This window comes from Chroicocephalus ridibundus, chromosome 8, assembly GCF_963924245.1.
Source record: "Chroicocephalus ridibundus chromosome 8, bChrRid1.1, whole genome shotgun sequence".
In the NCBI taxonomy this organism is placed as follows: domain Eukaryota; kingdom Metazoa; phylum Chordata; class Aves; order Charadriiformes; family Laridae; genus Chroicocephalus; species Chroicocephalus ridibundus.
This window is the reverse complement of record NC_086291.1, coordinates 51616146-51632381: the sequence shown is the minus strand read 5'-3', so window position 1 is coordinate 51632381 and position 16236 is coordinate 51616146. Positions and strand designations below refer to the sequence as shown.

At 47.7% G+C, this 16236-nt stretch overlaps 1 protein-coding gene across 5 annotated transcripts; it reads right to left on the bottom strand.

The window, feature by feature from the left end:
• Positions 1 to 5754: 5754 nt before the first annotated feature.
• SSTR5 (somatostatin receptor 5) lies at positions 5755 to 15880 on the bottom strand. Of its 5 annotated transcripts, none has more exons than XM_063344833.1 (3): positions 15234 to 15880; positions 13323 to 13871; positions 5755 to 7752 (listed from the first exon to the last, which is right to left on the bottom strand). In XM_063344833.1, the coding sequence occupies exon 3, from the start codon at positions 7686 to 7688 to the stop codon at positions 6576 to 6578; it is 1113 nt and encodes a 370-aa protein (XP_063200903.1). In that variant the 5' UTR covers positions 7689 to 7752; positions 13323 to 13871; positions 15234 to 15880; the 3' UTR covers positions 5755 to 6575. The 5 variants fall into 5 exon arrangements, with proteins under 5 accessions (XP_063200903.1, XP_063200902.1, XP_063200904.1 ...); XM_063344832.1 differs by lacking the exon at positions 15234 to 15880 and adding an exon at positions 14816 to 15196; XM_063344834.1 differs by lacking the exon at positions 15234 to 15880 and adding an exon at positions 14816 to 15196 and having other exon boundaries at positions 13323 to 13667.
• Between the last annotated feature and the right edge of the window lie 356 nt (positions 15881 to 16236).

The following is a 16236-nucleotide window of genomic DNA, read 5'->3' as shown; positions in this document are numbered from 1 at the left end:
ACATGGCTGGTACCTGTGACACTGAGTACTTACCCAGGTTTCATGAGGGTGTTGCTTGGCATGGCTTAGCCTCATCATCCTGGCCGTGCCACTGATGGATGGTGTGTTAAGGTGTTGGATGGTCCATCAAGGCCTGGTTTGTGCGATCTATTCAGTCTTCTTTGCCCCAGGAGAGCCACACTGAAACCCAATCTTCTTTCGAAGTGGTCCCTCTTGGAGAGGGTAATGACAAGTCTGCAGTGTGCAGAGCAAGCTGCAAATTTTCCGGAGATGCATTGTCGACGAGAGACATCTGATTGTCTATCTAGCACGGCTTTTACCAGCAAAACCCCCACCTGAATAAGGGAAAGGAGACTTAATGTGAGAGAGACATAAAATCAATGCACCGGAACTTACCCTTTCCATAAAAAAGCGACTATTCCTGCACGACTTTGACAAAACTGATGTAAACTCCGTGGTGCTGGCACCGAACACGCACATTGCGATGGGACTTTCAAATATCTCTGCCATGTAGGACAGGTGTGAGAAAGGAAGCACTGGGTTAGTTTTACAGGCAGAAAACTTTGGAGGTCACAGCCTGCCTGACATCAAACAAGGCTGTCACGTTAAAATCAGGAGCTGAACTGAGATCTGTGGAGTCCTAAGTTGACACCTTAAGGACAAGCCCATCTTTTCTTCACAGGGCGTGCATGACAGGACGGAGTCATCCCTTCCCCATTAGTTCTCCTGTTTTTATGGGACTATATTGCATTAAATTAAGTGTGTTTGCAAAACAAGGATTCCTTCTGAAATGCACATTTATTCATTCACTGGAGCGTGACCATTACTGTCTGTTTAGTAAATAAAATTAGTTTTGATTATTTTTAAATTAGAAAACAAATCAGTCATTAGCCTAATGGAAAACTTTTTTCAATCTCATGAGCAGATGCTGCACACATTTCTAAAATATTTTCTTTATTTTATTATGGCAAATTAATAGAAGCCAAGTCCTGCTTTTCTGCTGCAAGTCAAGAGAGAAATGGGAAAGAAATTGAGACACTCCTGAGTTTTTCCACATTCTGGCGCCGATCTTTCCTGCAAGGAGTTAATCTTCAGTGCTTTATCAAGACCAGTTTCCTTTGAAATCAAGGGAAAGAGGATCCCTGGCTTGATCAGCGGATAGATGGGCTTTTCAGCATCCTTTGCGTCTTTCTGATCATCACTTGTGGTCAGAGCAACAAATGGGCCATTGAAAAAAAATGGGTGATTAGCAAGGTGTAACCCTTCATCATGGACTGTAAATTTGATTTCACACTGAAATCAGCACTGATTTGCTCCGCTTCAATCTTGATGTAGGAGTAAGCTCCAGAGCTAGCTTGGACATGCCAGCGGTGCAACCCCAATGTCCCAGGGGACTGAAGCCTCTGTGTCCCCGAGGGGACAGTGCTGCCACCCGGGAAATGAGCTGGGGGGTGAGATAACAGCCCATCATAGCAGCAGCCAGATTGCTTGGAAAAAAAAAAAAAAGATTTTTTAAGAGCCAGAAAATACGCAAACAATTTTGGGGTTTGTTTCATCCAATGCCTAAATGGTATGCTTTATCCAGAAAGTTTTATCAGAGGAAAGCGACGACAACCTCTGTAGCATAAGCCTGAAGACCGCGGTAGATGATTAGTGCGTGGTAACTCTACGCAATACACCCTCACCTGGCTTTGAGTCAGGGGAAAGAACAGAGAAATTTCACTGTGTACACAAAGAGTTTACAGTTTGCACTGAAACTCTTCCTCTGTGGTAAAAGATGATGCTTTTGTTAGCACAATACTAATGTTTATAAAGCATCTCGGCATGAAATGGTGTTGGCTTTTCTTTGCAGCATGTTATAAAATCATCATGGAAAGAAAAACAGAGTATCCCTAATGCACCAGATTATTGTTACGCTGGTGTCTCCTGATACGGCACCAGATTAACGTGACAGAGCAATAAAACTCTGTATCTCCATTTATCACACCTCTTTAGCTCTCTCCCATGCTCAGAGAGGTTTGAAATAAATATTAGCTTTTTTCCTGAAGAGAAAATAAGTTACCCAGAAATCATCGATATTCCAACTCTGCCAATTTTGACTCAAGTGTTGGTCTTGTGAGTATTCTTCATTTCTTCTGTGTTCTTACCTAATCCACTGAGGAGGTTTTTTGTTTTCTTTGGTTTTGGAGTTTATTCTTCCATCTGCTTCTCGTTATATTGCTTAATCTCTAGGTGCGTGACTTATTCTAGCAACGTGTTTTTATTTTCGCGTTGAAGTAACACTCACACAGTCCCTGTGGGTCTGATACGCCTCCATCTGAAAGATGTCTAAAAGGGGTGTCCAATCCTGGGATGAAATGTCTGGAGGGACATTCTGGGTTTGTTATCTCCCCTCTGTCCTCAAACCACCACCCTGAGTCTGTAGATCGTTTTATATGACTCCAAATTCCTCCGTCTCTATTCTGAGCAGCCTTCTGGCAACCCAGTATCCACCTCACAACCTCTCTACAACATACATGGGTCTCTGCCCCACCTCTCAACTCATTTTAAAATAGAAGAGGCTGAGTATGAGACTGTTGCTCCTCACACATTTTAATCCTGTTGGTGGTGCTGCCAATCTCAAGCGTATCAAAGGTTTCTGTTGGACTGCTGGTTTCAAGGCTGTTGGGTGCATTTGCTTCAAGTTTATCAGGACTCCTTCATAATCCCCAAGTGAAATGATTCCTCTTGAAAATGAAGACTGAGATAGCCAAGCAGCCCTTCTCTCAGGCAGCCTTAGCAAAATACGAGTGAGGACTGGCAGCGATGACACCCTTCCCTTCTGGTGCCTGATGCATTACCTATCTCCAGGACTGCCAGCCCTGATTTTTATGGACCTCCATGCACATTGGCAGGAGACAAAAAAATTATAAGGGTTTTTTTTTTGGTGCTGACTTTCAGCCCCGAATGCTGTACGATGGAGGTCAGAGCCGTTCTTCCCAGTTTTACAGATACAGAAACTGATGTACAAGTGGTGAAGTGACTTAGGCAGAGTCTCACAGCCTTAGGAGCAAATTCCTAAATCTCGCCCTGGCTTTTCAGCTATTCCCTGCTCATAACTGCATCCTGCTACTTACATAGCAAATACTAATACAGCATATAGCTGGTAAGAGCAAGCTCAGCTTTGCTGCTATTATGAAGAGCCCTCTGGTTTCTTCATTCTGCTAATTTTCCCTGTGCTTAAGAGCTCAGCTGCTCCAGAGGACCAGGCTGGTGCTTGGCCATGGCATAGATGTACTCAGCAACACACTTTGACTTGAATTCTGCATCCCTGCGCTTCGGCAGAGCAAGCTCCCAATGCTGCGCACACAGGGCACCCTCCCTCTGTGAGAGCATCAATTATTACTGCCGCTTGCAAAATGATCTGTGAACTAAAATGGGTTTTTCTAATTCTGTCGCTGGAGAAGAACTTCTGGCTAATCAACTGGAGGCAGATGGAGTTGGCAGAGATGACATAAAGGCCTGCACTAATTACTCCACGTGTCTCAAGAACTGATAAGAGAGTTGATTTATGCCTGGAACAGCCTGATAATTCCGGAAATAATAGATATTGCATGACTTAACTAATCAATGTAAACCTGGCTGTGCTGTGATTTTGAATTAACAGGCATGGTATAGCGCAGGTGTATGGAAGATGGGCTACAGCCTCTACTACAAGAAGCCTAAATGTACCTACTAATGGCCCAAGCCAGGGACCAGGCTCTGGGTACATCCTGCAATTGTCTTTTACTGTATCTGGTGAGTTCTTGTGCTCTTGTGCTTGGGGAATGTGAGTGTGGCCCACTATGACGGCACAAAGAAGGAAAATGGTGCACACATACACAACAACGGTGGGTAGGAGCAAGAACTTCCTTAGGAATTGGTCCATCCTATGAGTTCATGTAAATAGTTGCATCAGGAGTAAGTAGTTTTAAGACCTGAGTGGTTTTAGCTCAGGCTATCGCCCTGCCTGGTGTGCTCGGTCCTCAAGGCTGGTGGTCACGCAGTCAGGTCTGTTCTCCACCTGCACAGCTGAATGGGGACACCCTTGGGTGGGAGTGAAGGCTCTGTCCACCCTGAGCTACAGGTCCTGCTGGCTGGAGTCAGCCTACAGGACAAAAAATGTTTTGCTCTGGCTGTTGTCCTGCTTTCCCCATTCTTCATAGACAGACCATTGCAGCTCTACGACCCATCATGGGACCTCCATGTAGTACCCGCTACCTCTCACCTCAGGCTGATATTGTGGACATAACACATTTTTGCTGTTTGTATTTACAGATGCACAATGTTTTCCTGGACTAGCCTGGGAGGATGGACAGGTTTTATTCTGTTTTCACCCACCCAGGAACTTGTTTGCATTCCTCCACTGTGGTTGTGGAAGTGAAGATAGACCTATGGGCTGGCTGAGACCCACCCATTGTAGGCCAGAATATATATCACTGAACAAAAACACATGCTTTTCCAAACTAAGAGAGATGTCAGTTAGAAATACCTTAGATATGAAGACAAATTCAAAAATGAACTTGCCTGATAGGACTTATGGTAAGATTGGTAGATCCAGAGTCAGTTTTAGCCTATTAAGAAGCCCAGTGACCAGGTCTCTGGGCAGGGATTTAACTTCGCCTCCTGCAGAGCACTTTAAGGAGAAGTATTTGTGTACCACAGTGCCATGTTTTAGTAAATTATATCTGCTTTTAGCACCTTATGGCACAGGTGATCAAACACGTGAGTAGATTTTGAATGGTGCATGTCAGGACCTGGTTTGGACTAGGAACTACAAGGTCCTGAGAAGGGCAGTTAAGAGAAGCAACAGGTCTCTGCTACCAGGCCGTCCCGAAGGCCTCACTCAAAAGGACTTGTGGAAACAAACTGCCATGGACTAGCTGATAAAGGTAACTTGGCTTTGAAACGACATCTTCAGGGTCCTCTGCTCAACATGCTGAGCCTTTGCAAAGATATAAGGGGGAGAGGATTGCAACCTGGATCTCATTTTGGAAGGCTGCCAGCCCCAAAATCTTCAGCAATTCCAACGCGGGGCCACTCATTCTAATCACTCTTGTCTACCCTTCTCTGGGTGGCATTCTAGGGGGGAAGCACGTCAGCATCATGCTCTGTTTAGAGTTATTTGAATAATCTGCCTTGCTTGTACAAATGCCAGGCTGATATTTACTGCTGGTGCCGGGGCTCAGTCACGTCCCTTAGAGATGCTGTAGAAGGTCACGAAAGGTTGGAAGGACAGCTGAGATGCCCTCTCCTTTTGTATCCCCTGCCCTTGCTTGCTATTATATACAAATAAATTTCCTGACAGAAGGACTGTTTGACCTGTGTGGTGGCGGAAAGCAATTTCTAAAGAGAATAGTTTCTGCCTGGATTCAAACAAATATCTAATTTGCTTTCTTCCTTTTTGTGTATGAAGAGTCCTCACTTCACGGTGCTTGGATCAGACACGAGGCAGGAATCAGGTCTGGATGCTGTTCCTTTCTCCCCCCACCCTGCTACATGGTCTCACATTAGTCATTTGGTCTCTGTCTGTCCCCTGAGCTCCCAAGCGCCCTGAGGCACAGCGACTTTCCTTTCAGTGCCAGAGCAGGACAGAGCCCCACAGGTCCCTGTACTTGGTCCTACCACCCTAAACTATATTGCATCTACAACGGTTTAAGCATCAAAGACTCAGCTGAGTCTTTTTTGTGCAGTGCCTGACGATGCCATGAAATGGATAGTCAAGAAGGGGATTGAACTTGTTTTAATTTCTGAAAATACAGTTTATATTCATGTCCATACTTACATTCAGAACCAATAAATATACACAACAGCTTTCCAGGACTTCACAATCATCGTCACTTACATAATAATAAAGTGGTTACATTACATTTTATATGCAGTTTGGTTTAGAATGTGAAAGTATTATGAATACATTGAATCCTTTCGACAATGTTTTCCTCGTCTTGTTTTTATTCTTTCTTATTGTGTTTGAAAGATTCATGAATACTATGAATCTCTTATATGGGTTAATGACAGTAAAACGATCTAAATGGACTACACAGCACTTTATAACCATGGCTCGTACACAATTTTAAGATCAGTGCTGTGGCCTTTTTTGTATGAATCTTCCTCTTAAGAAATAGTGTTTTTCTTTTAAGAGATCTCCTTGAAGACTTCCAAAGATATTATCTGAGCATTTTTCTGCTTTGAGCTGATCCCAACAGTGCAAAGCAGCCATAAACTCAGCTTAACAAGGTAGTTAAAACAGGTTTAGTGTTGTTTTGCATCAATAGAGCATTACAAAGCCAGCAGTGTATACCAGTAAATCAGTTCTCTGGAATACAGAAAGTGGTAACACACGTCTGACTTAGCTAAAACACCATAAGAGCCTCACACAGCCCAGTATAACCCATAACACTTTTAGCTGGGAAACGGAGGGGAGTAAAGAGAAGTCTATATACATGTATTTGAGTTTGTGGGTCTCCAGATTCTAGCTTTGCTATGAATTCATTTCTCCTTTAAGTCCCCAAATTCTCCAGGTCTACAGGTACTACATGCAGTACGAAACCATGCCCTTAGACCTTGCTAGTCTGCATATGTCCGTTGAATTCAATATTTCTCTGGGTTAACATGGATTCCTGCAAGCGGCTGCTGTTCTCTTGCCTGTGTTCAATGGGGTCACCATCCTCTACGCCGTTGCCCTTTCGGAGGCAAAGGACTTTCTGAAAACTCTGCTTGAAGTTGTCAGAAAGAAATCCATAAAGAATGGGGTTGGCACAGCTGTTTGCATAGGACAGGACCACCACAAAGAAGTACACCCCTACCAACACAGGGTCTTCTGGCAGTATAAATATCAAATTGACAATGTTCATCATGTAAAATGGGAGCCAGCAAAACACAAAGACCACCACAATGATCACCACCATCCTGGTCACCTTCCTCTCTGATCTCCTGCGCCTCGTAGACCCAACTCGGATCCCCGAAGATTTGACTTTAATCACGATCAGCAAGTAGCAGAGACAGATCACCAACAAAGGACCAAAAAAACCAAGGACCGATGTGTAAATTATGAACGCTGCTGACCAGATGTTGACAGGCTCTGGCCAGTTCATGTTGCAGGTCTGAAAGTCTTCCTGCACATCTGAAAAGATGATCACTGGAAGCACCACCAAGAACGAGAATGTCCAGACAGTCATGCTGATGAGCTTGGCCACCCTGGGACGTCTCCACTTGGTTGATTTAATGGGGTGAACTACTGCCAGGTAGCGGTCCATGCTCATCACAGTCAAACAAAAAATACTAGTGAATTGGTTAATACCATCTACAGTCATAACCAGCCTGCACAAAAAGGAGCCAAAAGGCCAATAGGAGATGGCATTCTGGGTGGCCAGGAAGGGCAGGCCCAGCATGAAGAGTACGTCAGCAACAGCTAAATTCAAGATGTATATGTTGGTGACAGTTTTCATCTTGGCATAGCGCAAAACCACGTAAATGACCAATGTGTTGCCGCTGAGTCCAACCGCACATACGAGGAGGTAACAGATGGGAATGAGGACTTTGTGGATGTATTTGAATGAGGGCTGCTCTGAGAGCGTCCCGTTCTCTGTCACATTTGTGAGCAGTGAGGAATTCACATCGCTGGAGCCAGCTTCTGTGCTAAACGTGCTGGAAAAGTATAAAGGATCCATAACTTTTACTCCTCAGTTTTTCTTTTAAGGCTAAGAGAGATTAAACTTCATGGGCGTCTTGTTCCTAGAAAGAAAAGAAAAGGAAGAAAAAGAGAGAAAGAAAGAGTGAATTCAAGGTAGACTAAGTGTGGCACATCATTTAATTTTCTATCTGTAGTCGGATTTTGTGTTTGAATTATGCAGTTAGCACATGTGGTGAGATCAAGGCCTGAACAAAGGAATTGCATGACGAGAGAATTGCACAAGTGCTCATCTCAGTCGATGATGGTCTCTGTTTAATTTTCACAAGCTCCATGCAGGAGGGTCAGGATGTAACTGTAAGGATGGGGGCCTGCACGGCAGGAACACAGCGTGCAACCCACCGGGAAATGCAGGCGAGAGGAGAAGGTGATGGCCATCACACCTCACAGTCAGAGCAGAAGCTTTCCTGCAGCACAGGAGTCCGAATGCCCCAGCGCGTGGGCCGTTCGGGTCCAAAGCCTACCAGTAACAAGGCCAGTCCTTCCTCTACTGACGAGAAGTGTTAATTCTTGCATACTTCCTGTGCCGCTTGGCAAGTAAACTCTACCGTTTGATGGTCTCGTTTTCCACAACCTGTATTAAACATGTTTTCCTCTTTTGTGAAATCAAGGAGCAGGGCGGATAATACCCTCTGCTTCCCAACCTGCACAAAAATACACAAATCCAGAACCCACCTTTCCTCCTCGCTTTCTGTCTAAAAACTGATACAGAAAATGTTAGAGGATAATTTTGACAGACTCTGACCGAACAGTGCATACAAATCCGGCAGAAAGCAAAGCCCTGGCATTAGCGCCGAAAGCTTTAAGCTCCAAATTGGTGCAATTCCGCTGTCACTGGCAGAGGGTGCCCGGAGAGGCTCAGGGACTGACTCAGCCCTCTCTCACTCCAGGGCAACCTCTGGGTGCTTTCAGAATCCAGAAACAAAGTTCCCGGCTCTTCGTATCTGAAGCTCCACTGCGATGTTTCACAGGTCTCCCTGTTTACATGGAAACAGTCTCAGTTTGATATATTCAAATGCCACTTACTGCCTGGCAGAACCAATTGAGAGCCCCCAGGGAACATCAGCAGTTGTGTAGGTGGGGAAAAAAAAAAACCCTCCATAACAACCGACAAAACCCAAGGGGGAAAATAAATAAATAAATAAAAAAATCGATGAACTCCAAGATGGAGAGGACCATGTCTGAGAACACTCTTCCATCGGGTCAGGCCGTGTGCTCGCAGATGTGAAGACTCTGCAATGGAAAGGAACAAGCTGTTTCTTTTCCATCTCTTGAGACTACTCTGCTGTTAGTGTTTCTGAGTCCCTCTGCTCTCCACCTGAAGTGTGCTTTTTGTCTAAGAAACACCTTTCTTCTGCAGGAAATCCAAACGGCAGTGGGCAGCTTAAGGACGCAGACAGCTGAACTTGGTGATAGAATATATTTCACTAGACAATCTGAAAAGGGTTGAGACTTTCCAACACTCTCTTTCTGTGACATGCTTGATTCACACGAATGTTTTTTCGTTCTGTGTCTGAACGTGGTCTAAGTAGATGTTTATAAAGCTTTCCACTATAAAACAGTCAAAGTATCTGCCATAACAGAGTGGAGAATCAAAACACCAATCTGGCCCAAGATCTCTCCCAAGTCTGGCCAGCGGACTGCGGTGAAGGTGCTCAAGGAGGATGCGACCAGCAACTTTTTTGTTCCCATCTCCTGATGGTTATGTTTCCGTAATAACCTGGGGGTGTGAATCTGCATTCAAGATGACGGCAAAAACACCCAGCCCACATTGCACCCATGCCTTTCGAGCAAAAGCAAAATTCAGCGTCAAGTAAGCATGCAAAAGACTCCTTGTCTCCAAGAGGAACGCAAACACCTCCACGGGCTGGTTACCGTGCTTTCTCTTTGGGTGAGAAAAACTGCCGTGGGTGAGAGTAGAAGTCCCTCCAGCTACCAGTAGTAATCACAAATATGCTGTTCTGATTTGGAAATGTGCAGATGGGAAGTAGGTGTCTCACATGTTACTCCCTAGCTGGGAGGAGATGTACCAGGGAAATCAGAAATCCAGGGTGGTCGAGAGAGCTGCCAAAGCTCAAACAAATGCTGGCTTGAAAATGGAGATGAGAAATGGGCAGGGAGGATCTGCACTTTCTGAACATGCCACCGTGGTGTTTGGGGTTCGCGTATTACAGCCATGGGCTCACTGAAAGAGCCGTTGCGGTCCCTGACAGCACACTGCAGGGAGACGCCAGCTGAGACCACGCGCCTTGGGAATTAAATAGCACTGGACTTAATGCTTAATTAAGGAAAGGCAAACTCCAGTTCTGGCCAAAGAGTGGACTTTTAAATCCTGTTCTGACACTAATTTTGAAATGTAAAGTTGTATTAAAACTCAGATTATTGGTGGGGGAAATCTGGGAGAAGCCAAAGCAGCACTGTGCTGCTCTCGGGCTGTTAGGGGTCTGATCTTTGGGACTTTCTTGCAACCCAGATGCTGTGTGTGACCCAGCTGGTTAACCAGCATCTCTGAAGGGAAGAATATAAACAAAATGGGTGGTGGGATGGGGCAGTCAGTGTTTATAAACTCATATTCATGGAGCTGCATTTTTGGGACTGAGTATGGTGCTGAGATTTGGAAAGCGCTTCTCCCCAGACTAGCTCAGTCTGGGCCAAAAAGCGAAATATTTGTTCTGGGACTGCAAAAATAGGAGGACAGTAAAAAGAACCAGTGCTCCCACTCAGAAGGGGAAGGAAAGGGAATGCATGTGTGGTTCTCATCCTAGTGCTATAAAAGAATGGGGGATGGACATCCTCCTTTTCCCCCACAGTACGTATCCTTGAAATAGTTGACTATAGAAATTACACAGTAAATTCTTCAAGCCTGTTGCTCCTTCCACCACACTTAGAGTTCAAGCCTTGGGAGAAGAACTGAGGAAGAGGAGTTCCTTTACGTGGATAACCTACTGCCCAAATGCTTGCCAAAAGCCTCAGGTTCTTCGAGCCACCCATTGCTGGCATTCATGATGCACCCAAAGGATTTTCTTTAGGGACCTTTGTGTGCCTCCCATGGAGGGGGACAGCTCTTCCAGCCTCCTTCAACAACCGCTGTGACAGTCTCTTTCTGCTGCTGCGCCATCCCCGGGAGTCAATGACACTTCAGCAGTTTGTCAGTCTGCTTCTTTAGCATTTTGGGGCTCTTCTCTTTGTTTTGTGTGCACATTAACCTTTACTCTCAGATTTTTTGCTCCGTTTGATGAATTTTGCACCTTTCCCTTCAAAAGCAGGTGGATTCAGAAGGAAATGCGTTGCTAAGGCTCTCGTGCAAAGTATTTCGTGTCTTCATGTGGTGGCAGCCTGCAGGCTGGCGGCACCAGCAAGCATCATCGGAACATTTTCCGTGTACTGGCTGGGGACCTGATGTGCTTAGAGTCGTCCAGATCTGAAAACTGAGCCCAGAGGCCCCGTTCAGTGCTTTATCCACTAAACCACTGAAACTACATTGCCTTTGCCTTGTAGCCATTGGTATTTTGGGACTCGTTATAGCATGGCAACAACCAAAAAAGCTGAACCGCTGCAAAAGCATGTTTTGCTGGCTGCCTTTGGTGAGCATAGATGATTTTCCCTTCTGTTTCCCTCTGCTATCTAGCTCACAGCTTGCCCCTCACCAGCACAATTTTTGTCTGAACTTTTATTGCCACTACGGCAGTTAATGACCACGAACCTCAACAAAGGATGACTAAATATAATTAAGGCATGCTGACTGATACCTTATGCACTTGTTTTGGTATTCTTAATTAATGGATTAATAAAAAAACACCTCTAGGGGACTTTCTCTTGTCCAGATTTTTTTCTCCTCGGTGTTTGATCTCCAAGGCATCATACTGGCATACTTCTTAAATTGTGTGCTTTGTGCTTAAAACATGCGAACCAAAAAGGCAGCGGAGCTTAGGGCATAGATCCAGAGCAATCACTGGTATAATTCCAAGTTCTCCTTTTACAGAGCAGTACCCTGGAACAAAAAAATAAAAAAAAAAAAAAGGCATCTACTGCAGCTGAACATACCTGGCTGCCTGTGTCCCTGCCCAAGAAAACTGAGAGAAGAAATAGCGGAGATGTTATGGTACAAGCCAGTCTGCTCGGAAGAAGGTATTTAGCCTTTGTGAAAACTCCTCTAGCAGGTATCCTAAACAAACACGCTTTTACTGGGCACAAGAGCGGGTATCCAGCTAAAAGCACACAGCAGCCCATTAGTGACTGAAGCGTCACCACGACAAAAGGAAGAACAAACCTTAAAACTGTCCAGGCAGATCAAGGTGGAAATTCTTCCTGGCTGTGGTTACAATAGCAAAGCAAAAATAACTCTATGAAGTGCATTGCACCAGAGTCAAAGCAGGGTATAGCTGGGATCAAGAAGGAATTACATAAAGAAACCTAATTTTATGAGTCAAGATTTGATCTCGCTGCCTATTTAGCACTGGAATCATAACTCTTATGCAGCATCAAGCACAATTGCTGTGAAGAGAATTACAACAGAACAGCAGATTACTTCTTCCAGGTGCAGAGTAACTAGCAGGAACAGACAAAAAGGTAATCCAGACAGATATGCTTTTAAAACAGATGGCCTGGGTAGTAACGGGAAGAAAAGCACCTGGATAAGTACCCAAGAAGTATCTAACAGCAGCAGAACTTCATGTTTTTCCCCCCTGTCCCATGGAGTTAGCTGTGATAAGTTAGTGGAGCTGTAAAGAAGCGAAGAAAAACTCTCCTAGTCCTTTTTAGTAAGTTTGCCTTTTTGGGGATGACTGTTCGTCACCTGCTCCTTCAGCTACAGCCCGGGGGGCCTGATGCTTTGCCTTGGTGTGGACGGAGCAGGCAGAGCCAAGGGTTGCTGCTGCAGGAGGGGACACGAGCTGCTGGTGGAAGGGGAAGGAAGGGAAGTGGTGGCGTGAAAGTTGGTGTGACCTGGCAGAGCGGCTCTGAAGTAACACGAACGCCCAGGCAGGGCTCCTCTGCATGAGGAGGAGGAGGAGGAGGGAAATGCAGCATCATGCCAAGACCTGCTTCAACTTCTTACAGTGATAATAATGTTCTTGCACTAAACCAGTAGCTCCCTGAGAGCACAGAAATCTCATCATTTCATATGCAAAATTCTTGGGTTTCCCCACTCCCTACCTTAGTCCATGGGGTAAAAAAGCAAAAGGATTCAGCTCAGATGGGAACTTTCTCCTTGTTAAAATCTGCCATTTGACATCTCTCAGGCATGTTTCTCACTCCAACAAACCAGTGATTGATTTTCCTCTACAGAAGACATAACAAAACAACTTTCTTGTGCTAAATTGGTTTTCAGTTTTGACTAGCTGTATTGGTACTAAACACTGATCACTGAAGTCAAAATTGGATACTATCTTGCCACTTTTAGCACTATCAAAATCTTTAGGAACTATATTTTCAACTCAGGCCAGCCCAGTGTTTCCTAGAGCACCCTGCAGACACGTTACCTGATGTCTCGGTCCTATTTTTAGTTTGCAAACAAACAGCCCATAAAACACTTTTACTTTTGCCAAATATTTGCTAAATACTTCCCCCCCCCCCAACCACATTTCAGGCTCTGTTATGCTCAGAGATTACTCACTTCGGCTGAGCTGGTCCTGTCACACAAACAGTCGTGTAAATCACATGCTTCTGATTTTGCTCCCATATCAGTTGATTTAAGCAACTTCAGCCAGAGGAAAGTGTGGAGCCCAACATCTCCGTGCTCACACCCAGGCAGGCGAGGCTGGGGCTAAACTCCGATGTCTGCACTGGCACATCACCGTAACTGGGGTTTTTGTCAAAACATTTCTCTTCCACCCCGTTCTCCTCTGCAATCCAACTGATTTCAGGGGTGTGACAGATTCAAAACCAGTTCAGTTGAGGAGTATGGGCTCAACCAGTTCAGTTCAGTATGGGCTGCATCTCCTCCAAGGCTGAGGGAGAGCTGAAATGACCACAGATCCCTTTGGCTCCGTCACTCCTTCCAGGAGAGCCCCGGGTCAGACCAAGCTCAGTAACAGCTTCTCTTGATGCGCGAAGTGGAGCAGCTCCCGGAGAGGAGTCTCGGGGGGGACCTCCCAAGGTGCAAGGTCTCTGGCTCGGGGTGCACCCCACACCAGCAGTGCAGATCCACTCCGGCCACCAAGCCCTGGTGACAAAGTCCCCCAGGAGCTGGGATTCCCAACACAAGCACTAACAGACTGATCCCAGCACCCTAAGTACTGGCTGCCTGGTGTGACCTGCATGTCTCCTCCCCCACAAAACTATAAGAAGTCTCTAGTTTACCCCAACGCAAGCCTGCAAGTTCAAAACACTTCAACCGTGTTGTTCTTTCCCTGCTCTTCAGCCTGGGCACAGGGAACAAGGGGTGCCGGGTTCTGCAGGTGCTGGGAGCTGCAGTAAGCCAGCGAGGCACACGGTGCTACTCCCAGCCCAGACCGCTGGTGACTCCCAGGACTCTGCTTTGACCTTGACCATCCACTTCTTGCTGACCATCTTGGAGCACATCCGACCCCCTGCTCTTCCCTCCCGTGTTTTATCAGAAAGGAGCACGGTGCGCTCAGCTCTAGCCCCCCATGGCTTTCTGTGCCCACGCTGTGCCAGGCTGGGCAGCATTCAGGGCTCTGACACCTTTTTGGGTCACGGTGGGGCTCAAGCAGCGCTGAGTGGGTGGCGTGTCGGGCTGTGCCTGCGCATCCCTCCCGCAGGTGCCTTTCTCCTTCCTTTCAAGCGGCCGCTTTAAAGCAACGGTAAGGCTTGTCCTGCTTTAAACACCGCATCCTCCGCTCGGCCAGCGGGTCCTCTCCCCGCCATCCCTCCAGCCAGGACGGGGTCAGTCCCCTCTCCAGCAGCACAAGCCCCGTAAGAAGGGAAAACTCGGGGTGGCCGCTTGCTTCGGGGAAGCCGCAAACGGGACCGAGCGCTCCGGTGCCTCATTCATCCCAGAGAGCCCTCAAAAGCGGGGTGCGCTGCTTTGCAAAGCCCCAGTCTGCCCCGTCCCTATCCCTTCTGCCTCTCCCCCCGTCCCTTTCGGCTCCCCCAGCCCCGCTCGCTGTTCTTCTCCCTCCTCCCCGCTCCCCCGGCAGTGATTACCTGCAGCTCCAGGGACTCTTCTCCGCCGGGTGGAGGCATGAACGGCCCCTTGGGCTGCCGCACTGCTCCGGTTGCAGCCCCCCACCCCCACCCCCCGGGGCCGCTCGCCGAGCCGGGAGCGCACCCCGCGCTCCGCCGCTTCCCCCCGGCGGCGGGCGGGGACCGCGGCCGCTCCCCCGGGGAGGAGGGACGGGGCTCCCGGCGGGGAGGGAGGGAGGGAGGAGGTGAAGGGAGCCGCGGCAGGGGAGGGTGCCGCAGCGCCGGAGGGGACACCCCGGGGCCACCCACTCAGCAGAAAGTTGGGCTGGAGGTAGGGAGCCGTCGGTGCCGGAGGGAGCAGCCTTCCGCCGGGATGCTCTGCACCCCCACGCTCCAAGCATGCCTGTGCCTCCCTCCCCAAGCTCAGGGACGCCCTCACCTCGCTCTGTCGTCCCGCTGTGCTGCCGGTCCCGCTGCTGTGCCCGGCCCCCTGCCACGGGTGCGGGGTCTGCGCCTTGCGAGGGGAGCGGCGGCTCCTGGGAGGGGCTGGGAGCACCCGCTCTGTGCCCACGGAGAAGGGAAGGGGGTATCACAGGAGAGCCGCATTTCCTCCCTTGATCTCGCTCCTTTCCAGCTCCGAGAAGTCCTTTTAAAGACTCCCTCAGGCTCGTCTGGAGCGAGCCCCCTCCCCGGGCGCGGGGGAATCGCCGCTGCTCCTCCCGAAGTGCAGCGCCTGAGCTCGCAGGCTCCTGCAGGGGCGGCGGGAAGGGACTGTCATCTTCAGCACGTCTCTTTTACACACCCGTCCCCGAGCACTGAGCATAAGGGACGATGGAGTGACGGGGTCGGACTCGGCATCCTACCTCTCCATGGAGAACGGGAGCTAAAATCCCACATGGGGATGTTTTACTCCAGCTGGCCCTAAAATTACTAGCTAGTGCAAAGATGCAGGGCTTAATTACCAGGCTGTCAGGCTAAACGCGTTGTTTGTTTTACTCCCTCCTAAATTCCCGGTGACTTCACCAGGGTTTTGCTGGGCAGGAAGGGGCTGAAATATTTTGCCCTTTGAATGCAACAAGTGAATGGAAAGTCCTAGATAGCTCTCCCCGCTCTGCCCTGCACTTTCACTCTGCTATTACCTACAGAAACACCCGCACCACTGTCACCCAAGCCCCTTTGCTCGGCCGCTCGCCCCGGTGTGTGCAGTGGCGGGGGGGTGTTTAGCTGAGTGCGGGGCTCCCAGCCCCAGCCAGGCGCTCCCGTTTTCATCAGCATGCACGAGGCATCGTGCGTCGTAATAATGTATATGATCTTAATCCGCTGCTGAGGCTTTTCAATTAGAGATCGGTGATTGAGTCAGATGTGTGAATGCAAAAAAGAGAAGGAGAAAGCTGCTTTTGGCATGTCACTTTCTAATTCAATCTGCTGATGTATTTATGGTC